A 25,307-nucleotide genomic window follows, 5' to 3' on the forward strand; every position below is an offset into this window, starting at 1 on the left:
CACGCGCAGCCGCGGGGCCGCACGCGTGTCCCCGGCGCGCGCAGCGGCCGCGGTGCGGGGGTGGGTGCGGGGGCGTCCGTTCCCGCCTTCCTCCCCCCGCCCCCCGCACCCCGCGGAACTCCCCGCGGTTCCCGCGGCGGGGCCGCCAGGGGGCGCGCACGGGCGGGCGCGCGCAGGGCCCGGTCCGCGCCGCGCCGCTCGGAGGCGGAGGAAATGAAGGCGAGTTCCGCCGAGGCGGGAGCCATTACCCGCCGCCGCCGCCGGAGCTGAGCCCCCCTCCGGGCCCGGCCCCGCCGCCGCCGCCCCCCCGCTCCCCCCCTTCCCCCCTTCGCACGCCCGGCCCGGCACAGGTAGGCGCCGCCGCCCCGCCCCGGGGGCGCTGGGGGGGGCGCGGGGGGGAGCGGCCTGTGCCCGGGACCGGTGCGTGCCCCCCGGCCTCCCGCCCGCCCCCCGCCCGGGGACACGCACCGGCCGCGGCCCCTTTGTCCCCGGTAGCCGGCGGAAGCGCGAACAAAAGCTGCTGCCGAGGGGCCCGTCCGTGCCCCGGGGTGCAGCCGGTGGCCGCTGCGGGGAGAGGCCGGTGCGGCGGGAGGGCGGGCGGGGGCTGAGCCCCGAGGGGGCTCCGTGCGGCTCTGCCGCGGGGCCGGGGCTGCGCCGGGACGCAGCCTCGCCGGGGCGCACGGCGTGGTCCTCGCCGGGGGCTTGGCCACGAGCCCGCGGCCACGGGCATCGCCGGGGGCTGCCGACGCTCAGCGGGAGCGTGAGGTGTCCGCCGTGGCCAAGGGCTGCACCGCGGCCTGGCGGCGCTCGCCTGGCCGTGGGCTTTGCTGTGGCCCCGAGGCCCTCACCGGGAGCTTGAGGTGTTCACCGTCACCGAGACCTTTGCCGCGCTCTTCACCGTGGCCTTGAAGCACTTGCCATGCTCTTGGTCTTCGCTGTGGCCTGAAAGCCATTGTGAGAGCTTGTGGTGTTGGGCACGGCCAAGGCTTTGGCCGTCTCCTTGAGGCACTCGCCATGGTTTTGGCCATGACCCTGGGACCCGCACTGGGAGCTTGAGGTGCTCACCAATGACCAAGGCCTTGGCCAGGGTCTTTGCCATGGCTACAAGGCCCTCACTGGGAGCTTGAGGTGCTCACCATGGCCAAGGTCTTTGTTGCAGCCTTGAAGCACTTGCCATGGCCATGGTCTTCACTGGTCCAGGGCACTCACTGGGATCTTGAGGTGTTCAGCACGACCAAGACTTCCACTGGTGTCTTCACCATGGCCTTGAGTTGCTCAGCATGGCCAAGGGCTTCCCAGTGGCCACAAGTTCTCACTGGGAACTTGAAATGCTCACTGGGCCCCCAAGGGTGTCACCGCGGCCAAGACCATTTCCAAGGCCTGCATCATAGCCAAAGGCTTCGCCATGGCCTCGAGCTGCTCACCATGGCCAGGGCCTTCACCAGGGGCCCTGGGGTGCTCCCCACGGCCACGTCCCTCGCTGTGGCCCAGAGGCCATGGCCGTGGCCCTGGGGTGCTCGCCCTTGCTGTCAGGGTGCCCATGAGACCCTCGCTGTGGTCTCGGGGTGCTCCCCATCGCCCTCAGCCTGGCCCCGAGGTGCTCCTTGTCACCTCCCGTGTGGCCCCGAAGCACATGCTGTGGCGTCACCGTGGTCCCAACGCCTGCACCGTGACCACCGCCCCCGCCGCGGTAGCCGGTCGGGATCCCCGGGTGCCTGTGGCTGGAGAGGGCCGGGGGCCCTCGCCGTCACCCCGCGCCGCCGCCACCCACCGCTGCCCTTTCCTTTTCTCCCCTCCCAGGTGCTCTCGAGCCGGGGCGAGGGGATGAGGTGCCCCCCTGCCGCGCCGTGTGCCGAAGCGGCTCTTTAGATCCTCCCCGGCCCAAGCCTCCCCTGCCATGGATGCCTCGGGGGCTGTTGCTTCGGCTCCCTCCTCCGCGGCTCCCTCGGGCTCCCGCAGCCCCATGTTCCCCCCAGGAGCCGACAGAGAGGAGTGGGGACCGAGGTTCAATTGTGCCCCTTCCACCTCTGCCGCAGCCTCGCAGGCGATGCCAGCGTCTGGCCGGAAGAGGAAGGCCAACTTCTCCAATGACGAGACTGAGACGCTGGTCTGGAATGTGGTCCGGCATTTCAGCGCCCTGTACGGGTCCGAGGCCCTGCGGGCTCACCCCGTGCGGCGGAAGCAGCTCTGGACCCAAATCCAAAGCCGCGTCAACTTCCTGGGCTACACCGAGCGCTCCATCGACGACCTCAAGCACAAGTGGCGCGACCTGCGGCTGGACGTCAAGAAGAAGATCACCTCCAAGAAGCACCTGCCCATGAACCGCGCCGGCGGGCCCCTCCACAAGCCGCGCCTCACGCCCCTGGAGAAGATGGTGGCGTCCACCTTCCTGCAGGCCAGCCACGACTCGGAGCCCGAAATCATCCTGGACCCAGGTCAGTCGTGGTTTTCCGGGGAGCGCCGTGGCAGCAGCATCCCGACCCGCCCTCCCCGGGCCGTGTCCCGCCTGGGGACGTCACCAGGGGCTCTGCCGAGGGTTTGCGCTCTGGAGCATGGATGGAGACGCTTTGCTCTCGCACGCGGTTCGTGTCGGGTTCACGGTGTGCCGCGGGCTGTGGTCCTGGCAAAGCACCGGGGCTGGAAACTGCAGGCGCTGGAGTTAAAAACCCACCGTGGATATAACCCGAGTCCGACAGGAACACCGTAAACTTTGTGCAAGCGGGTCCTGTTTTGGTTTGATTTTTCATTTTCCTTAATTCGTTGCAGTACCGGGTCTTGCTGGACACCATCTAAAGGCAAACAGTGAGAAATGGGATGGGATTGTATTTCCCCTGTTGCTTTTGGGGTCAGAGGGAGCGGGAGCAGCTGCTGCCCTGTGCGGTCACACCGTCCTCCGCAGGGCCCCACACCCGTGCGTGGCCGGGGGAGCCGGTGGGTCCCCGGGGGCCGAGCCTCCTGGCTGGGGCTTTGCTTTGGAGCCCTCCGCTGCCTGCAGCGTTAAACCCAGGCCTTGGCCTCCCCCAGAGCCCATCCTGCTCTCGGGGGTTTGCGTTAAGCAGGCGTTACCCAAGAGACGCTCGGGGGGAAGATGTTGCCGAAAGACCCGTCATCGCCACTTGGCAGCGGGGCTGGGCCTGTGGTTTCACCCCAGCTGGGCTTTGTTACCAGCCAGGAGGGAGATCACCCCTGTTCCCCACACAGGGACGTGTCCGGCTTCCCAGTGTCCCCAGGGGATGCTGGGGTCAGTTGTTCCTGCTCCTTCCTCCGCTCGTTGCTTTCAGCTTGGCCCATCAGGTGTCGGTGGGGACGGGTGGGTGGCGCGGGTCTCGTTTCGCTCGGTTCAGGCTCGGGCTGGCCCTGGAGCAGCCGCCGTCCTGCCGCAGAGCAGCCGGTCCCTGCGCGCCGGGAACAGCGTCCCGCGGGACGTTTCGGGGATGCCAGCCCTCGGGGCTGGGAGGGCTCGGGATGCTCCTGGGGCGTGAGGATGAGGATGAGCAATCAGGGCTGGCCTTGCAGGAGGAGAATCTGCACCTCGGCGTGGTGGTGTCCCCACGCAGCGACTGTGTCCCCACGCAGCGACTGTGTCCCCACGCAGCGACTGTGTCCCCATGCAGCGGCTGTGTCCCCACGCAGCGACTGTGTCCCCACGCAGCGACTGTGTCCCCACGCAGCGGCTGTGTCCCCACGCAGCGGTGTTCCCCACGCAGCGGCTGTGTCCCCACGCAGCGGCTGTGTCCCCACGCAGCAGTGTTCCCCATGCAGCGGCTGTGTCCCCATGCAGCGGCTGTGTCCCCACGCAGCGGCTGTGTCCCCACGCGGTGGCTGTGTCCCCCACGCAGCGGCTCTGTCCCCCATGCAGTGTCACTTCCCCACAAGGTCCCCTGGGGACCCCCGGCTTCCCTTCCAGGGGGTCCACGCGAGCTGCCGGTGCCTTTGTCACAGCATCTGAGACTGGATTCTCTGTCCCACAGATCTGTTCTTCCCCGGCGCCACCAAGCAATCCTTCATGCACCTGCAGCCCGGCGTCAGCCACCCCAGCATCTACATCGACACCAACGGGCAGCCCTCGGCGCTGCCCGACGTGGAGGGCTCGGCCGTGCCGCGCCTGGCGGTGCAGAGCCCCGACCCCTCTGTCATCTGCGAGTACAGCCGCGGCGAAGGCCAGAGCAGCTCGGGTAAGGCTGCCGGGGTTTCGGTGGGGTGGCGCTGGGGACACTGCGGGGGACACCCCGGTCAGAGGCGCTTCCAGCCTGTGTGGTTGTGCCCTGGGCTGCGGGTCCCCAGGGGACGCAGGGACGGCCAGGCCATCACCTTCCCATGGATTTCCCTCCCTCTCCTGCCGCCAAAAGACCCTCGGCAGTTACAAAACTGTAACTTGTGGGGCAAACGACCCCGTGTCACAGGGCGGGTTACACCGGAAGGCTCACAGGGGGCAGCAGGTCCCGCTCGCCCCGAACCCTCCAGCACCGAGTGCTCACACAGAAACAGCTTTTCTGAGGTTCATTTGAGGATTTTTTTTAAAAGCAGAAGTTTATGGTTATATGCAAATTCAGTCATTCAATGATTTGCACAAAGTGCTCGTGACAGTTCAACACACCCATCCTGTTTGCCACAAAAGTTGTGGTTTGGTAATGGCTGAGGGTTGTTGGGCGCCAGGAGGAGGCAGCAAAGCCAAGGGAAGGCGAAGGGAAATCCAAGGGAAGGCTGCGGCTGTCCCTGTGTCACACGGGGCCTGGGGCGGACGAGACGGCACAAGCGGGCTCGGTGGCCTCGTGTCCCTCGGGGGTGCCCGTGTGCCGGGGCAGTGACTGGGGCTCACCAAAGGGTTTCTCGTCTCTTGCAGCCGAGTCGGGACCGGAGCTGCGGACTCCGGACATGTCAGCCATTTCCCCGTCCCTGCGAAACGAGTCTCTGGTCTCCTACGCCTCCATGTCGGAGGAGGAGGAACGAGAGGGCCGGGAGGTGGAGCGGGGCCACGGCGGGGCCGCGGGGACGCAGCCGGCGCCCGAGGCCCCCACGTCTGCCGAGGAAGACATGAAACTGTCCCGCCAGGCCATGCTGATCCGCCGCTGCAGCTCCCAGGGCTCCGTCACCTCCCTGCCCGAGGACCCTCTCAACCCCGTGGACGCTCCCTCGGACTGGGGCCACGAAGGGGTGTCGGAGCTGGCGCGCGGGCTCGACTCCTCGCACCCCGAGGAGCAGGCGGGGGGCCCGGAGATGGGCGCTTTGCCCAGGGTACTGATGGGCCCCACCTGGGAGAAGCCGCCGGCCGAGGAAGAGCCCCCGCCGCGCTCCCCGCTGCACGGCGCCCTGACCGAGGAGTCGCTGCCCTCCTCCGCCTCCCCGCCGGGCGACGCCCCCGCCGCCCCCGGCCCCCCGCGCCGCCTGGGCTGCTCGCGCCTGCGCGAGGAGCGCCGCGAGAGCTGGAGGACTAACATCCACCACTTGCTGGACCTGGAGGAGCAGTGGGACCAGCTGTACCACCAGGAGCTGGCCATGTGGCAAGAGGAACGAGCCACCCAGCGCGAGGAACGGGCCCGCGACCGCGAGCTGCAGTTCCGCTTGCTGGGCGTCCTGACGGACATCCGCGACGAGCTGCGGTACCTGCGGCAGGAGCGCGCCAGCGCGCGGCAGAGCCAGGCGCCGCCGGCCGAGCCGCGGCCGGAGCCCAGCCCGCTGCTGGAGCAGCCCAAAGCCGAGCCTAACTTCCCCGAGCCCCAGCCCGGGACCGCCGGCTGGGCAGAGACCACCGTGCCCAGCCGAAGCCCCATGGGGAACCGCGGCCGGGGGCGACGCCGGGGCCGACCGCGCGGCTCTGCCTCCCGACACAGACGGCTCTTCCTCACCAACAGCTAGGGACGGGGGGGGACGCTGTCCCGCCAAGGACATGCTGTGCCCGCGGCTCTCCCAGCGCCGCTGCGGCCGCGGGGAGACGGTGGTCACGGTTCGCGAGGGACGCGCGGCCACCCCCCCGGGTCACCCCGGTCCCCACACGCACCGGGAAGGTACAAGGGGGACGCGGGCGGCGACACCAGTGGCGTGTGAAGGCGTGCGAGCACCCGGGAGCGCCGCCCGCGGCCGTGTCCCCGAGCCACAGGGACACGGGTGACAGCGCTAGTCGAGTAGGATTACTACCTTTCGGGAGGGGGGGTGGTTTGGGGAGTTAGGAACACTTAGTCGCTGCTGTGCGAACATTTTATGCAAATCATTTAATGACCTAATTTGCATATAACCATAAACTTCTGTTTAAAAAAAATGCCAAAAAAAAATCCTTAAAAAAAAAAAAAACAACAAAAACCAAACAGAAAAGCTGTTTCTGTGTGTGGACTTGGTGCTGGGGGGTCCCAGGCCAGGGGGACCCGCTGCGGCCCCGCACCGTGAGACTTCCCTTCCCGTGCCATCCTATGGGGTCGTTTGCCACGAGGCGTCGTTACCAAGCGTCACCCCACTCATTTGGGGGACCTCAGGATCAAAGCTGGGGGGGAACGGGACCTGCAGCATCGGGCTGGATTGTCTGGGCTCAGCCTCAGCTGCCTGCGTGCCTCTGGGGTGGGGGGACAACAGGCACAGCTTGGGGACTGTGCAGTGTCCCCAAGGAGTGTACAGGGTCCCCAAGGAGTGCACAGTATCCCCCGGGAACATGCAGGGTCCCCAAAGGGTGCACAGTGTCCCCAGGGAGCGTGCAGTGTCCCCAAGGAGTGTGCAGTGTCCCCGAGGGTTGCACAGGGTCCCCAGGCAGCTCCAGCCCCACACATACGTCCCCTGTGGCCACGTCCCTGCTCGGCGGCAGCTCCTCTGCCACCCAGGGGCTTCCCAGGGTGACCGTGTCCCTGCAGGGGACAGTGGCACCAGTCTCGGGGGGCCTGGGGAAGGTGCACAGCTTTGCATGGCTGTGGTTAACACCATGTGTAAATTGTGTATAGACATAAACGAAGGGTAGGAGAGACCTGGGAGCAGTTTGGTGACATTGCGGGGGGGTTCAGCTGGTAGAAATGAAGGTGGGACGTGGGGATGGGGCAGGACCCGGGGGACATGGGGACCCGGTGGGTCTGGGGGGGCACGAAGGCTCTGCAGCCCAGCACGACTTTATTCCGTATCGCACGGTCCATACAAAACTACACCCCAAGCACTGTACAGAGCGGGAGCGCGGGGGCAGTAAAAATCAGCAGCGGGGGCCGGGGGGCAGAGCAGCAGGCGGGGGGGGCGGCAGCGGGGGGACGCGGCGGGGGGGCTGCTCCCCATCCTGTGCGGCCACATTGGCTGTGGGGGAGCGGCGGGGGCCGCAGCGTGTCCGTCCGTGGCGGGTCCATGGCCCCCCGGGGATCCCCAAGTCCCCCCGCCCCAGCCGGGCGCCTCTATTTGGTTGGAAGCCGCGTGGCCGGTTCCCGTCCCGGTGCCGGGGGGGTGTCAGTCCGCAGGGGTCGACCCCCTAATCGCCGGGGGGCAGAATGCCGGGGGGGGGCAGCGGCGGGGGCCCCCCCTCGGCCCCGTGGACCCGCTGGTGATCCTTGAGCGACTCCTTGTAGCGGAAGCTGCGGCCGCAGGCCGGGCACTGGTAGGGCCGCTCGCCGGTGTGGATGCGCTGGTGCTTGAGCAGGTTCTGCTTGCGGATGAAGCTCTTGCCGCAGGCGGCGCAGGCGAAGGGCCGCTCGCCCGTGTGCAGCCGCTGGTGGTTCTGCAGGTGCTCCTTGCGGCTGTAGCACTTGCCACACTCGGCGCACTTGTAGGGGCGCTCGCCGCGGTGGATCATCTGGTGCCGCACCAGCCCCGAGTGGCAGTTGAAGCTCTTGCCGCACTCGGCGCAGGGGTAGGGCCGCTCGGCCGCGTGGCTGCGCTGGTGGATCCGCAGGCTCTTCTTCCCGCTGAAGCTCTTCCCGCACTCGGCGCAGCCGTGCGGACGCTCCTCGGCGGGTCCCGGCGTCGCGCTGGGGACCCCCACGGCCACCTCGGCCCCCGGGTCCGGGGCTTTGCCCAGTCTGTGCTGTGCCGGCAGAGCCGCCGCTGTTGTCACCGCCGCCGTCACCGCTGCCTGTCCCTCGGGGCTCCCGAAGCCGGCGCCGGGGAAGAGCAGCTCCCCAGAGCCACCCGGCAAACCCACCTCCTCGGGGGGCTCGGCGTGGGGACACCGCTCCTCCGTCTTCACCAGCAGCCCCTCGCCGGCTGCTGGGGAAGGAAAAGCTCCGGTCAGTGCCTGCCCAGGACACCGGGGATGCCCCAAGCCCCAGCACAGCCTGGGTGGGAGTTCCGCCCCCTCCAGCCCCATCCCAGCCCCGCAGGGCTCAGCGTTGCTCACCAGGGCCAGGACCCGGCAGCATCTCCCTGTCGGGCAGCTCCCAGGGCTCGCGGACACACGGCTCTTCCTCCTGCTTGATCCACGACAAGAAGTCGTGCGCCGTGATCAGGGCGTCCGCGCCTGCGGGGAAGGACGGGGACGGGGACTCAGCCACGCGGAGCCACCGTCTGCACCCGGAAAAGCAGCAGGTGCTGCCGGCGCCAGGCACAGCTCACCCGCGCAGGGGTCTGCCGGCATCCCCCGCTCCTCCGCAAACTGCTGCTCCCCCACGAAGGCCACCTCCTGCTTGATCCGCGACAGGATGTCGGAGGTGGAGATCAGCGGCTCTGCGCACAAGGAGAGACTTGGCCGGTGCTGGGATGCGGCCACACGGCGCGACCCACAGCCACCGCAACCCGGAGTGGGGACCCCCGGGCTCTGGCCATGGGGGACATCCCCATCCCACAGCAATGGGGCATCAAACACCCCCAGGGGAGATGTGGTGACGAGTGACCGTGGGACAGCCCATGGGGATGGGTGACCATGGCACAGCTGATGGGGACGGGTCACCTTGGGACAGCCCGTGGGGACAGGTGACTGACACAGCCCATGGGCTCTGACACAGTGGGGGCTGGGGACACGTGGCTCTGGCAGTGACGGATGCCCAAGACCCCCAGCACATCAGCGATGGAGGGTTTTCCGGGGTCACTTGCGGTGGCTCTGGTTGCACAGTGGGGAACAGATTCTGGTTGTGGCTTGAAAACGGCCCCATGGAGCCGGGACCACCAGGGAAGGAGCAACAACCCCAGGGCGGGGGAAACAGCAGGTGGGAGGCCAAGGGACGGGGACCCGGCGCTACGGCAGCCCCAGCGGCGCCTCACCCGCGCAGGCGTCCGGCGGCAGCTCCCTCTGCTCCAGGTCCCTCTGCTCGGGGATGCAGGGTCCGTCCCCGCGCTCCCCGCGGGGCTGCGCCTCGTTTCTGGACACGGCACCGTCTGCGCGGGGAGATAGCGGGGCTGGCACCGCGGCTGCGACCGCCCGCCCCTCCTGGGCACCGGGACGTGGACGGGACACGCCGGGTGCCAGGCATGGGCGTCTCTGCCCAAACTCGGCGGGAGCTCCGTGCCAGGAGTCTCGTGCGGTGCAGATGCTCAGGGTGTTGCTTTTGGGGGACGGGGACCTGCTCCAGCTCCCCGGGACTGGGCAGCACAGGCTGCCCCACGCGGTGGCACCAGCACGGCACGGCGTGGCACGGCATGGCATCCCATCCCCATGCACACAGCATGAGCCACAAAGAGTTCCCTCCAAAGCCAGAGGCCTTGGGGACACGGTAAATGCCACCATTGGGGGCCACTCCATCCTGGACCCACTGGAGAGACGCAGCCACTGCCCCCGCTGCCTGGGACCGGGGTGGAAAAGGCTGTTTACCCAGGGAGATCAAAGACTCGTAGTTCTCCTTCACCAGGTTGTTGTACAGCTCTTTCTGCCACTCCTCCAAATTCTTCCACTCCTCCGCCGAGAAGTAGACGGCAATGTCAACAAACGTCACCGGCACCTGCAGGGACAAGCCCCCGGCAGCTCAGCGGCACCTGCTCCCCAGAGGGTCCCCCCGCAGCCCCCCCGGAGCCGTTACCTTGGGGACCTCGCCCCGGGGGCCGGGGGGCAGCCGCAGCACCCAGAAGTTTCTGTTCTTCAGCAGGTTCTCCACGTTCTCCAGGCGCCGCTGGAGCAGCCCGTACTCCTGGATGAGGGTGCCCAGCACGGCCCACTTGCTCTCCAGCTGGTTCCCGAACTCCATGGTCGTCTTCTCGCAGTCCAGCAGCTTCTTCTCGGCCGTGCCCGACCGGCCCTCCAGGCTGAGCAGGCGGGTGGCCAGGAGGTCGATCTTCCTCTCCATCGCCTGCACCGTGGCCACCACGGTCCAGAGCGAGGCCTCCGCGGAGTGCAGCTGCGCCTCCCGCACGTGCGCCCGCTCCGGCAGCAGCGGCGGCTGCAGCGGCATCAGGTGGGGGGCGTCCACGTTCCACTCCTGCACCTGGGCCGTGGGGAGGGCGCGGGTGGGAGGGTGCCCCCGGTCACCCCCCTCGCTTGTGCCCGGAGACCCGGCCCCACAGCAGGTGCTGGTCCCCCCGATCGGGGGTTTTCTCCTGCTGCTGCCCATCGGGGACCACCGCGTGTGACCCCCACCACTGCCCCGCAGCGCTGCCCCCCAGCCCTGGCACCACTGGGCACCTGCCCCACGGCCACCACCACGGCCACCCTGTGCCAGCAGCTCGGCCGGGCAGGATTTGGTCCCTGGAGCGGCCGGTGCTGCCCAGGCAGGACGGAGCTGTTGGGGCCCGGACTGAGCTCCGGGAGGGCACAGGCCTGGGGGTCGATGAGGGGCAGACGAGGCGGCTCTGCCGGTGCCGCTGGGTGGGATGTGTCCCTTGGGCTGGGTGGGCTGGGGAGGGGCCGCAGTGCCGCCATGGCAGCCACAGAGTCAGCACCGGTCACTGCCCCCATGGGACACCGGCCAGCACCAGGGGACCTGCTCCCCAGCACCCCATGTCCCCATCCCTTGTGGGGTCTTCCCTGGGTCTGCCCAGGCAGGAACTCCTGGGAGCGGGATGGGGCTGGGTGGGCAGGGAGCGGCCAGGGACATGGGGCAGCCTGGAGGAGGGGTGCCCAGGGACATTCCAGGGACATGGGGACATCCCAGGTCAGAGGTGCCCAGGGACATCCTGGGGACATCCCCGGTCAGGGGTGCCCAGGGACATCCTGGGGACATCCCGGGTCAGGGGTGCCCAGGGACATCTTCGGGCCATCCCCGGTCAGGGTTGCCCAGGGACATCCTGGGGACATCCTGGGTCAGAGGTGCCCAGGGACATCCTGGAGACATCCCCGGTCAGGGGTGCCCAGGGACATCCTGGGGACATCCTGGGTCAGAGGTGCCCAGGGACATCCTGGGGCCATCCTGGGTCAGGGGTGCCCGGGGAAATCCTGGGGCCATCCTGGGTCAGGGGTGCCCAGGGACATCCTGGGGACATCCTGGGTCAGAGGTGCCTGGGGAAATCCTGGGGACACGGGGACATCCTAGGTCAGGTCCCTGGTGGCAGCCTGGGGACACAGGGGCATCTCAGGTCAGAGGTGCCGAGAAGCATTGCAGGGTCCTGGGGACATCCCAGGTCGGGGGTGCTCAGGGAAATCCTGGGGACATCCTGGGTCAGGTCCCCGGGGACACGGGGACATCTCAGGGAAGAGGTGCCCAGGGACATCCCGCGGACACGGGGCCAGCCCGGGTCAGGTCCTTGGGGCAGCCGGGGGACACAGGGACATCTCGGGGAAGACGTGCCCGTGAGCATCGCAGGGACCTGGGGACACCCCGGGTCAGCGGTGCCCGGGGACACCCCGCGGACACCCCGCGGACACCCCGCGGACACGGGGCCAGCCCGGGGCAGCTCCGCGGGGCAGCCCGGGGCCGGGGGGCGCGGGGGTCGCTGGGTTCCGCGGGCAGCGGCTGCCGGGGGTCCCGGGGGCACCGCGGAGGGTCCCGGCCGGGGCGGGGGGAGCGGGGGCGGCCGGCGGGGCGGGCGGGGCGGCTCCGCCTCCGCTCCCGGTGCTCCCGGTGCCCCCGCTGCCCCCGGGCCCGGCCGGGCCGCGCTTACCTGGGCGGGCGCCCACTCGGCCATGGCCCCGCGGAGCTGGGCCGGGCCCCGCTGGGCCGGGCCGGGCGGCGGCGGGGAGAGCGCGGAGCGGAGCGGGGCCGGCGCGGCGGGAGCGGGGCCGGGAGCGGGGCCGGGGCCGCTGTCGGTGCCTGCGCGCTGCGGGCCGGGCCCCGCCGCCCCGCCGAGGAGCCAGGGGCAGCCGGGGAATTGCATCCGCCTCCTCCGGGCTCGGCGGCAGCGGGCGGGGGAGCGGCGCGGAGAGCGGAGCGCGGAGCAGTGCCGCCTACCGGCACCGGCAGCCCCGGCACCGGAGCGGCACCGGCAGCGCCATCGGCACCGGGAGCGGCACCGGCACCCGGATCGGGATCGGCTCTGGGATCAACACCGGGAGCAGGACCGGCACCGGCACCAGTACGGGCACTGGCACCAGTGTCAGCACCAGCACCGAGCCCTGGCACTGGTGTGGGCACCGGCACAGGCATCTGTACTGGGCTGGGCACCGGCGTCAGGCCCTGGCACTGGTGTCAGCACGAGCACTGGCACCAGCCTGGGCACTGGCACCACTATCAGCATTGGCACCAGCACTGAGTCCCGGCACCAGTGTGAGCACTAGCACAGGCACCAGTATGGGCACCAGTATCAGCACCAAGCCCTGGCACGAGAATCAGCATTGGCACTGGCACCAGTATCAGCACCAAGCCCTGGCACCAGAATCAGCATTGGCACTGGCACCAGTATCAGCACCAAGCCCTGGTACCAGTATCAGCATTGGCACTGGCACCAGTGTCATCACCAGCACTGAGCCCTGGCACCAGTATGAGTGTGGGCACAGGCATCAGCAGCCAGCCCTGGCACTGGTATCTGCGCTGGCATGGGCACAGGTACCAGTATCCACACCAAGCCCTGGCACCAATACTGGTGTTGGCACCAGCACCACTATCAGCACCAGCGTCAGCACCAGCACCAAGGTCTGGCACTGGTGTTGGCATCAGCAACAGTGTCGGGATCGGCACCAGTATCAGCACCAGCACTGGCGCTGGTATCTGCATTGTTACCAGTATCAGCACCAGTACCAGCCCTGGCCCCACACCAGCATCGCCCCAGCGCTGGCACTGGCACCAGCACCGAGCCCAGAGCCCCTGGGCTGCCCCCTCAGCTGTGTCCCCAGCGTCACCCCAGGGTGGGGAAGGGGGTGACCCCGCTTGGGCTGTGCTGCTGGGACCCCGCTTCTTCCTCCAGCAAACACCCGGTGACACCGGGGGCCACGAGCCCCAGGCCACAGGGTGAGGAGCACCCGGCCACCCACACACCCACACCAGGACCCTCGTCCTGGCCAGAGACAGGACACCCATGTGTGGGACTGCACTGGGTTTGGGGACCCCCTGCGCACTCACCCCAACCCTGGGACCCTTTGGTCCAACAGCACCGGGTGCTGGTGCTGGTGGGAGATCAGGGAAAAGCGTCACTGTTCTGTTTTCGTGGAAACCCGAGAAAGCTCCCCTGACCCTGGGTGCTGCAGGGTCCGTGCGGGTGGGCCGTGGGGGGTCCCCTCTGCAGGACACGGGCGGGATGGCCCCAGGCTGCGGGCAGGGAGGACAGTGGGACAAGAAGGGTTAACGGGCTGAGCAGGCGTCACGGGAGCCTGAGCAGCCATTTCGCTGGAGGATGTCATCGCTCCAGCGTCCCCTCCAGTGCTGCGTTCTCCAACTGGGGCACCCGAAGCCCCCCAAGCCCCCGCAGCCCTGCCCCATGGGGGCTCCCGGGGGCTCCCGCAGCCGCTGCCCTCCCAGTCCCCGGGGCTGAGCTGGGGCAGTGACCCCCACGGGTGCCCGGGGCAGGACGAGGGTTCTGGGGCTCCTGCCCCGGGCTGGGCGGACAAGGGTGTCCCCTGGGAGCCAGGTGTGAGCGGTGGGGTGGCGGGTGATGCCCCACGGGGGCCAGGGAGCTCCCAGAGCCGTGAGAGATGGGACAGGGACCCCAAAGGGAACCGCTTCAGTGGCTTTTTGAGCAGCTCGTTCTCTGTGCAATTAAGGGGAGGGGGTGGGGTCCGCGCTGCCCTCCCCACCCGCTCCCGCCGCGCCGGGACGCACCCGCAGCGCGCACACGGCACGGCCCGGGCAGCGGGAGCGCTCCTGGGGCGGCCCTGGGTGATGGGGACCAGCACCGCACGCGGCACAGCCCCATTTCTTTGGGAAACCAGCAAAAAATGGCAGGTTACTGTTGTTTTTTTCACTCCTCACGGTCCCCTCGCTCGCAGCAGCTGCGGGTGGGAAGGAGCCCGCTCCAGCCCGAGGGCACGGCCCGCCCACACAAAGCCGTGTCTCCATAAAACCTGCTCCGGGCCGTTCGGCATGGAGCCGGGTGACCCTCAGGGACCAGGGGGTGACACCGAGCCCTTTTGGGGATGGCTGAGAGGAAGGACCCGCTGCGCGGCTGCTGCTGCTTCCTGGGGGCTGCTGAACCCCCCACTCGTGACATGTTTGTGTCCCTGCTCCGATTTTCCCCTGTTGGGTTTCAGGACACCCAGCAGGCAGGGCCACCACTGCCATGAGGACACAGGACCGAAAAAGCTCCCTGGACTCCACAGGACAATGTAGGGGGGCTGGGGCACCCAGCACCCCGTGCCCAGGACAGTGACCCCCGTTGAGCCTCTCCTTCCACAAGACCGCTCACCGGCACGTGGGTTTGGTGAGATTGGGGGTTCCAGCTGCTCCTGAGCTGTATGAATTTGAGGTTCAATCCAGACGCAGGCAGCGCTGCCTGTGAAGGGTCAGAGTCCCTGCCCCGGAGCCAGCGCCGAGCAAACCAGGGGTTCCCGAGCTGGGGACGCCGGGAATAAACACAAAATATCTGCTGGTTTCTTGTTCTCTGCCACAGATTAGTTCTGCACCAGCTCTGACAGGGTTTGCTTGTTTTAGCCCTGAGATTTTTCAAATGTCTCTTACACACAGGTAAGATCTCCCCAGAAACGTCAAGTCCTCCCCGCTGAAGCTTTGATCACTCAGGGAGCAATTCAGCACTTGCTGAAGACCCCGCTCTCTGCGCTGTGGGAATTAGAAGCGAGACGCGATGCTGGGCTCTGTCCCCTCGGGGGGAGCGAGGGGGCCGGGGCATCCGTGGGACCCAGCGCTCAGGGACGGAGGAATCAGCCCTTGGTGTGACCCAAGCTGCAGCCCGGCCCTGGCAGCCGATCCGGGGCTCTCGGGGTGCAGGACACCTGGGTTGTGACACCCTGTCCCACACCGGAGCATCCAAAGTGTCCCTGGGACTGGGTGAGTTTTACCCTTTTTGGGAACAACAACTGGGGAAAGGGAGCTGGGGGTCCTGGGGACAGCAGGGTGACCATGAGCCAGCACTGGGCCCTTGTGGCCAGGAAGCCAATGGGACCTGGGGTGGGTTAGAAGGGGGTGGTCAGTAGGTCAGAGAGGTTCTCCTGCCCCTCTGCTCTGCCCTGGGGAGACCACACCTGGAATCTTGTGTCCAGCTGTGGCCCCTCAGTTCCAGCAGGACAGGGAACTGCTGCAGAGAGTCCAGCGCAGCCACCAAGATGCTGCAGGGAGTGGAGCATCTCCCGTGTGAGGAAAGGCTGAGGGAGCTGGGGCTCTGGAGCTGGACAAGAGGACACTGAGGGGGGACTCATTGCTGGGGATCAATATGGAAAGGGGCAGTGTCAGGAGGATGGAGCCAGGCTCTGCTGGTGACAACCAGGGACAGGACAAGGGGCAATGGGTGCAAACTGGAACACAGGAGGTTCCACTTGAATATGAGAAGCAACTTGTTGGGGTGAGGGTGGCAGAGCCTGGCCCAGGCTGCCCAGGGGGTTGTGGAGTCTCCTTCTGTGCAGACATTCCAACCCGCCTGGACACCTTCCTGTGTAACCTCATCTGGGTGTTCCTGCTCCATGGGGGGATTGCACTGGATGAGCTTTCCAGGGCCCTTCAACCCCTGACACTCGGGGATTCTGTGATTCTGTGTAAAAACAACAATGATAAAAGTTCATGGTTACAGTCGTAGGGCAGCAGCGGCGGCAGCAAAAGCACCGGCGCGTGGAAATAACGACCAGAATTGGTTGCTTCAGACAGAGAGCAAGATGCTGATTTAGTTTCTGCAAATCTGGAAAAGAGCAAGAGTATATTCTTAGTTTATGAGCAAAGCACAGGGAATGTTATAAGCTAAAAAAACAAGTGGTTTTGGCTGCGGGAGGGGAGTCCCGCCGAGCCGGCGGCTGCAGGACACACGTCTCTCCCAGGCTGGTGATGTTCGGCAGTTTTGCTTATTCCAGCTGAGCACAAAGAGCGAAAAGGTCACATCACCTCCAGCCCAGCGGACTGAGGAGCCGCTGAGGTTCGGGAGAACACCGGCCCTGGCATCCCAAGGGAGCGAGTTGCGCCCAGAAAACTCCTTCACCGCCGGCTCCTCATTATTCCATCTCAGAACCGCCCTGGGAACAGCGTCGCTTTTCTCCCTCTCCCACGCAGGCTAATGCCGCAGCGGCCACAGGACGAGGCGCTTCCTCGGGGACCAAATCCCATACAACCCGACCTGCGGTGCTGTCCGTGCGCGGCGGAGCGGCCGCGGTGGGGCTGAGCCCGGGTCCGTGTGCCCGGAGCCGCTCACGAGCAGCTGCGAGTAAATCCCATGTGAAATCTCACAGAGAAGGTTCAATCTCCTTCCCCGCAGCACAGAGCTGAGGAGCATCCGGCAGAGCCGCTTAAATCTTCACCTTCAAACGACTCGTGTGCTGAGAATCACACAGAATCACAGAATGGAGTGGGTTGGAAAAGCCCTCAGAGCTCATCCAGTCCAACCCTTGGTCCAACTCCAGCCCATTGACCAGATCACGGCACTAAGTGCCATGGCCAATCTCAGTTTAAAAACCTCCAGGGTGAGTCCAGCCCCTCCCTGGGCAGCCATTCCAATGCCTGACCACTCTCTGCACAGAATTGCTTTCTAATCTCCAGCCTCAATTTCCCCTGGCAGAGCTGAAGCCCATGGCCCCTTGTCCTATTGCTGATGCCTGGGAGAAGAGCTCAATCCCCCCCTGGCTAGAACTGCCCTTCAGGTGGTTCTAGAGAGTGCTGAGCTCAGCTCTGAGCCTCCTCTTCTCCAGACTGAACAAGCCCAGCTCCCTCAGCCTCTCCCCATGGGGCTTGTGCTCAAGTCCCTTCCCCAGTCTTGTTGCTCTTCTCTGGACCCTCCAGCACTTCAATCTCTTTCCTGAGCTGAGGGCCCAGAACTGAACACAACACTCCAGGTGTGGCCTCCCCAGTGCAGAGCACAGGGGAAGGATCACTGCCCTGGTCCTGCTGACCACGCTGGTTTGGATACAGGACAGGACACCATTGGCCTTCTTGGCCACCTGGGCACAGTGTTGGCTCATGTTGAGCTTCCTGTCCATTAGTCCCCCAGGTCCCTTTCTGCCACTCTGTGCCCAGCCTGGAGCACTGCAGGGGGTTGTTGTGGCCAAAGCGCAGGACCCGCCACTTGGCCTTGTTGAACTTCATCCCGTTGCAACGAGCAGCGGGAGGAGCAGAGCCCTGCGTCTGTGACTTGGTGAACACTGCTGTGTCCGTTTCTTTCCCCCGGGAGCAGACGGGCTGTGGTGAAGCAGGTGGGTTCCCCCCAACATCCTGACCTCGCCTGAAACTCGCAGCACACGTGGGGAAAAATGTCATTTCTTACAGCGTCTCGCTGCAGAAAGCTCCGAGATGTTAACACAGAGATCCAGCTTTAAAGTATATAAGTTCTGTGGGGTTTGTTTCTTATATGGTCCCTCCATCCCGTTCTAGTGATGCTGGGAGGGATTTCGCTGTGACTGAGCCCAGAGTGGTTAAATCAACAGCTTGTGTGCGAGAGTTAATCGCTCCCTCCCCGTGTGCTCTTACACCCTTCTCAGCTTCAAAACCAGCTCTTTCTGAAGCTGAATTTAAACGTCGCGTTTCCAGTCTCCACGGAACACTAACACTGAGATGTTAAAGATGGATGCACAGTGATAATGCCAATGCGCAGAGGCCACTCAGGTGGGGCAGCTCCTGCAGCACGGACACGAAGAATTGTTCATCGACTGTGTTACTCAATAAAAAATCTGAGCTGAGAATCGGCTCCTGGCCTTGAGAAATAATGTTTGTGCATTGGGAAACACAAGCAGCTGTGTAAACCCTTGGGTTCCTGCAGTCAGAGGAAAAGAAGCCGGATCTTTAGCAGGATGGATTGTCTCGAAAGGGAAGTTCTGACACCTTGGTTTGTGTTTGAAAAGCTTTTGGTCGCTTTACCGTGCAGATGTGAAGCTTGGCCTCTGCTGTTCTGTTCCACCCTGTGCTGTTCTGTTCCACCCTGTGCTGTTCTGTTCCATGCTGTGCCGTTCTGTTCCATGCTGTGCCGTTCCACCCTGGCAGGAGCAGCGGAGACAGAGCACACCTGAGAACAGAACATTTTCAATGCTAAGGGCCCGTGTGTTCTCCTCATGGTAGAAACAAGGTCAGGATGCGGCACGTGAGGCTTTTCTGCCCGTTCTGGTGTAATTGCGCTTTGTGGATTCCTGCCTGACGTGTCCTCTCCCGTTCTGTTCCCTTCGGTTTGCGAATTAAGAGAGGTCTGGCGTTTCATGATTAGTGTTGATGAGAGATTATTTCTTTACATTTCTGTCTCTCCACTGACCCTGCAGGTGCTGGGTCTCGTCTCACGTGTTCCATTGGGACCGCAGGTGCTGCCGTAATGCAAATTAACACAAAAGCATTAAAGCCGAGGTCTGTACAAGCACTTTCTGGGCAGAGATCGTCGTCCCTGCTCCATGTGGCTTCTCAGTAGAAGCGACCAGCAGAAGAGCCCCTTTCCCAGAAACCCCCGTCTGCTTTCGTGGGGATCACTGTGCATGGTTTCCATTCCATCGCAAGCAGACCGGGCTGTGCCACGCGGCGCTGCCCCAGTTTGGAGCGGAACCGGGGCAGGTTCCGCAGGGGTGCCGGGGCGGCAGCGCGGTGGGCGCCGGGGGCAGCACGGGGGAGCGCGTTAGTGCATGGTGATCCGCATGCAGCGAGATGCTGAGCTGCAGGGACACATCGGGTCAGAATCGGCTGCATAAATGCCCAGGATTTAAAAAATTATAGAAATTATTAAATACAGAGATGCCACATTTGGCTCAAGCGTCGGTGCTGCGCCCCCGCTGGGGTCTTGGGCGCTTCACGGTGACACCGCGGCTGCTCCTGCACCAGGTTGAGCTTTGGGTGCTGGGTCTGAGCTGCGGTTCCTGTGGATCTGCGGCCTCGTGGGACCTTCCGGGTGCCCGCAGGGACAGCGGCCGTGCGGACAGGCTGCACGGGGACAGCGGCCCCACCGAGGGACCCCCGGGTACATGGCAGCTCCTGACTTCACAGGATCCCAGAGTGTCAGGGGTTGAAGGGCCCTGGAAAGCTCATCCAGTGCAATCCCCCCATGGAGCAGGAACACCCAGATGAGGTTACACAGGAAGGTGTCCAGGCGGGTTGGAATGTCTGCACAGAAGGAGACTCCACAACCCCCTGGGCAGCCTGGGCCAGGCTCTGCCACCCTCACCCCAACAAGTTGCTTCTCATATTCAAGTGGAACCTCCTGTGTTCCAGTTTGCACCCATTGCCCCTTGTCCTGTCCCTGGTTGTCACCAGCAGAGCCTGGCTCCATCCTCCTGACACTGCCCCTTTCCATATTGATCCCCAGCAATGAGTCCCCCCTCAGTGTCCTCTTGTCCAGCTCCAGAGCCCCAGCTCCCTCAGCCTTTCCTCACACGGGAGATGCTCCACTCCCTGCAGCATCTTGGTGGCTGCGCTGGACTCTCTGCAGCAGTTCCCTGTCCTGCTGGAACTGAGGGGCCACAGCTGGACACAAGATTCCAGGTGTGGTCTCCCCAGGGCAGAGCAGAGGGGCAGGAGAACCTCTCTGACCTACTGACCACCCCCTTCTAACCCACCCCAGGTCCCATTGGCTTCCTGGCCACAAGGGCCCAGTGCTGGCTCATGGTCACCCTGCTGTCCCCAGGACCCCCAGCTCCCTTTCCCTGCACTGCTCTCTAATAGCTCATTCCCCCACTTATTCCCCCACTCTTACCTCAAACCCAACCATTCACTTTAACCTCCTGGAAGCTCCGTCCCCTCCTCACAGCTCCATGGACAATCCCGCTCCCATTGCGACACTTTCTCACTCTCACACCCCACAGCCCCCCGGAGGTTTTCTGCACTAACGTGGCCGTTTCCCAGCACGTGCCGTTTGCCGCACCAGATTCTTCTTCCAATAATGCTTTTGGTACCGTCAGCGCCGCTCTGTACAGCTCCTCCCCCGATATGAATCACCCAGCTGCTAATTAAAATCAGCTCCCAATCAATGACTATTAGGCTGGCACCAACCAGCTGCCTTTCATGCTTGAACTTCAGTTTAGTAAAACCATCTCATCCTAAAGCTTCCGCTATAATCAATATCTGACTATGAACCACCATCTCCAGGGGGGGAGAGGGATTTTTTGATAACACAACGGAAAAATTCCCCCCAGGAAGGCTCTTGGCACACGGATCATGCGTGTGTGTGATCGTTTAGGTGTGAATTTGCTTATGTTTTACAAGTCTGATTTTCAGTTTAAAAGCCTTCTGGCAGTCGGTGCACACGCACACACACTCGGTGCACACACACACACACTCGGTGCACACACACACACACTCGGTGCACACACACACACTCGGTGCACACGCACACACACTCGGTGCACACGCACACACACTCGGTGCACACACACACACATACACTCGGTGCACACGCACACACACTCGGTGCACACGCACACACACTCGGTGCACACACACACACATACACTCGGTGCACACGCACACACACTTGGTGCACACACACACACACTCGGTGCACACGCACACACACTCGGTGCACACACACACACACACACTCGGTGCACACGCACACACACTCGATGCACACACACACACACTCGGTGCACACACACACACACACACTCGGTGCACACACACACACTCGGTGCACACGCACACACACTCGGTGCACACACACACACATACACTCGGTGCACACGCACACACACTCGGTGCACACACACACACACTCGGTGCACACACACACACACACACTCGGTGCACACGCACACACACTCGATGCACACACACACACACTCGGTGCACACACACACACTCGGTGCACACGCACGCACACACTCGGTGCACACGCACACACACTCGGTGCACACACACACACATACACTCGGTGCACACGCACACACACTCGGTGCACACGCGCACACACACTCAGTGCACACGCACACACACTCGGTGCACACACACACACACTCGGTGCACACGCAAACACACACTCGGTGCACACGCGCACACACTCGGTGCACACACACACACACACTCGGTGCACACGCGCACACACACTTGGTGCACACGCACACACACTCGGTGCACACGCGCACACACACTTGGTGCACACGTACACACACACTCGGTACACACGCACACACACTCGGTGCACACACACACACACTCGGTGCACACGCACACACACTCGATGCACACACACACACACTCGGTGCACACACACACACACACACTCGGTGCACACACACACACTCGGTGCACACGCACACACACTCGGTGCACACACACACACATACACTCGGTGCACACGCACACACACTCGGTGCACACACACACACACTCGGTGCACACACACACACACACACTCGGTGCACACGCACACACACTCGATGCACACACACACACACTCGGTGCACACACACACACTCGGTGCACACGCACACACACACTCGGTGCACACGCACACACACTCGGTGCACACACACACACATACACTCGGTGCACACGCACACACACTCGGTGCACACGCGCACACACACTCAGTGCACACGCACACACACTCGGTGCACACACACACACACTCGGTGCACACGCAAACACACACTCGGTGCACACGCGCACACACTCGGTGCACACACACACACACACTCGGTGCACACGCGCACACACACTTGGTGCACACGCACACACACTCGGTGCACACGCGCACACACACTTGGTGCACACGCACACACACACTCGGTACACACGCACACACACTCGGTGCACACACACACACACTCGGTGCACACGCAAACACACACTCGGTGCACACGCGCACACACACTTGGTGCACACGCACATACACTCGGTGCACACGCACACACACTCGGTGCACACGCACACACACTCGGTGCACACGCGCACACACACTTGGTGCACACGCACACACACACTCGGTACACACGCACACACACTCGGTGCACACACACACACATACACTCGGTGCACACGCACACACACTTGGTGCACACACACACACACTCGGTGCACACGCACACACACTCGGTGCACACACACACACACACACTCGGTGCACACGCACACACACTCGATGCACACACACACACACTCGGTGCACACACACACACACACTCGGTGCACACGCACACACACTCGATGCACACACACACACACTCGGTGCACACACACACACTCGGTGCACACGCACACACACACTCGGTGCACACGCACACACACTCGGTGCACACACACACACATACACTCGGTGCACACGCACACACACTCGGTGCACACGCGCACACACACTCAGTGCACACGCACACACACTCGGTGCACACACACACACACTCGGTGCACACGCAAACACACACTCGGTGCACACGCGCACACACTCGGTGCACACACACACACACACTCGGTGCACACGCGCACACACACTTGGTGCACACGCACACACACTCGGTGCACACGCGCACACACACTTGGTGCACACGCACACACACACTCGGTACACACGCACACACACTCGGTGCACACACACACACACACACTCGGTGCACACGCACACACACTCGATGCACACACACACACACTCGGTGCACACACACACACACACACTCGGTGCACACGCACACACACTCGGTGCACACACACACACATACACTCGGTGCACACGCACACACACTTGGTGCACACACACACACTCGGTGCACACGCACACACACTCGGTGCACACACACACACACACACTCGGTGCACACACACACACATACACTCGGTGCACACGCACACACACTCGGTGCACACACACACACACACACTCGGTGCACACACACACACTCGGTGCACACGCACACACACTCGGTGCACACACACACACATACACTCGGTGCACACGCACACACACTCGGTGCACACACACACACACTCGGTGCACACACACACACACACACTCGGTGCACACGCACACACACTCGATGCACACACACACACACTCGGTGCACACACACACACACTCGGTGCACACGCACACACACTCGGTGCACACGTACACTCTTCCTCCTGCATGGATGTGCTGATAAAACACCATTTATTTGAATGCATTAGTTTCTCGTTCCTCAAGAGAGCCGTTACCTCTTCTGCTTCCTGCTGGACCTGCCCAATCTGCTGCCGAACCCCGAGGACTCTTGGACGTTCCCCCCTTGTCCAACACTTGGCAAGTTCGGGATCCTCGAGGCCAATCTGTGCAGTTCTGTGTTCCCTGCGCCCTTCGGGTGACTCCACAACCCCGATCTGACCGCAGCCTGAACAAAAGCGACTCCAAACGTGCCCTTATCTGATGTGACAGAACACAGAAAACTCCCCATTCACTGTGGCTACAGCTGTGCGAAGAAAGAGCGGGTTTGGGTAAAAGAGCGGGGATGCGCTAGAATCGCCCCCACTAATCCGTGTGGTTCCAATGTGTCACCAGTTTAACTGCTGGGGGGTCTCGGGCTCCACACACGAGCGCTGGGGCTCGTAGGGATCTCCTTTCCTCAAAACCCCGAGCCCCGACATCCGCCGCTGCTTTTGGGGACAGGGAACACAGCACGGAGATGATGGTTATGACTTTCCTCTGATTTTCTCCCCCATCATTACATATTTCCCAACATATGCAGACAAAGGGTATGATGCGCAAAGACCATCCCGTTCACTCTGAATCTCCGAGCCCTGTAGTTAATTCACGCCCTTGTTTTGTGACACGACTCATTTTTGTTAATTTACGTGAAAAACGCCGCTTTGGGCTCTCTCAAAGAGCTGTTCCTGCAACTATAAGAAAAGACTTTGTGACGCTGTTTTCTAGCAAATACCAGTGGAACCCACCGGCTTTTACTCCAGGGAAAGGTCCAACGAGGGAGTAACAACTGCTGAGCCATATTTGTCGTTGATTTTTAAAAGATATTCCAGAAATTACACCCAAATGTTGCAGAGTTAAATGCTATGGGGTGGGGGATTTGGAATGAAACCCAACTGAGCTGCCTGGTGGCTGATGCAGCCCCAACGGCCTTTCTGACACGGGAACCGGTGTGCCGGCCAATCCCCGTGCACGCCGCGGCACACGCCGGCCGGCACGCCATGGGCACACGCCGTATGGCACACGCCGTGGGCACACGCCGTATGGCACACGCCGGGGGGCACGCCGTGGGCACACGCCGCATGGCACACGCCATGGGCACACGCCATATGGCACACGCCGGCCGGCACGCCATGGGCACACGCCGTATGGCACACGCCGTGGGCACACGCCGTATGACACGCCGTGGGCACACGCCGTATGACACACGCCGTGGGCACACGCCATGGGCACACGCCGTATGGCACACACCGGCCGGCACGCCGTGGGCACACGCCGCATGGCACACGCTGAGGGGCACGCCGTGGGCACACGCCGTATGGCACACGCCGGGCGGCACGCCGTGGGCACACGCCGTATGGCACACGCCGTGGGCACACGCCGTATGGCACACGCCGGCCGGCACGCCGTGGGCACACGCCGCATGGCACACGCTGAGGGGCACGCCGTGGGCACACACCATATGGCACACGCCGGGGGGCACGCCGTGGGCACACGCCGTATGGCACACGCCGGCCGGCACGCCGTGGGCACATGCCGTATGGCACACGCCGTATGGCACACGCCGTGGGCACACGCCGTATGGCACACGCCGGCCGGCACGCCGTGGGCACATGCCGTATGGCACACGCCGTATGGCACACGCCGGGGGGCACGCCGTGGGCACACGCCGTATGGCACACGCCGGCCGGCACGCCGTGGGCACATGCCGTATGGCACACGCCGTATGGCACACGCCGGGCGGCACGCCGTGGGCACACGCCGTGGGCACACACCGGCCAGCACGCTGCGCTGCACCGCGGAACCGAGGCAGCTCTGCAGCCCGCGGCTCTTCCCCTGCACCAATACGACGTGTGTGAAGAGTTACAAACAAGTGGAACTACATTGTCGCATTATTTCAT

At 64.1% G+C, this 25,307-nt stretch overlaps 2 protein-coding genes across 2 annotated transcripts; one reads left to right on the forward strand and one right to left on the reverse strand.

The window, feature by feature from the left end:
- The first annotated feature begins 1,891 nt into the window (after positions 1-1,891).
- Positions 1,892-6,678, forward strand: LOC308038290 (uncharacterized protein). The gene is made up of 3 exons (XM_080340669.1): positions 1,892-2,435; positions 3,972-4,175; positions 4,844-6,678. The coding sequence occupies exons 1-3, from the start codon at positions 1,898-1,900 to the stop codon at positions 5,854-5,856; spliced, it is 1,755 nt and encodes a 584-aa protein (XP_080196795.1). The 5' UTR covers positions 1,892-1,897; the 3' UTR covers positions 5,857-6,678.
- Positions 6,679-7,429: 751 nt separating this feature from the next.
- LOC308038292 (zinc finger protein 783-like) lies at positions 7,430-12,132 on the reverse strand (the record flags this gene model as incomplete). The annotated part of the gene is made up of 7 exons (XM_080340671.1): positions 7,430-8,160; positions 8,294-8,413; positions 8,509-8,619; positions 9,154-9,267; positions 9,701-9,827; positions 9,906-10,307; positions 11,920-12,132. The coding sequence occupies 7 exons, from the start codon at positions 12,130-12,132 to the stop codon at positions 7,430-7,432; spliced, it is 1,818 nt and encodes a 605-aa protein (XP_080196797.1).
- Between the last annotated feature and the right edge of the window lie 13,175 nt (positions 12,133-25,307).

This window comes from Nesoenas mayeri, assembly GCF_963082525.1.
Source record: "Nesoenas mayeri genome assembly, chromosome: 2".
NCBI classification, from domain to species: Eukaryota; Metazoa; Chordata; class Aves; order Columbiformes; family Columbidae; genus Nesoenas; species Nesoenas mayeri.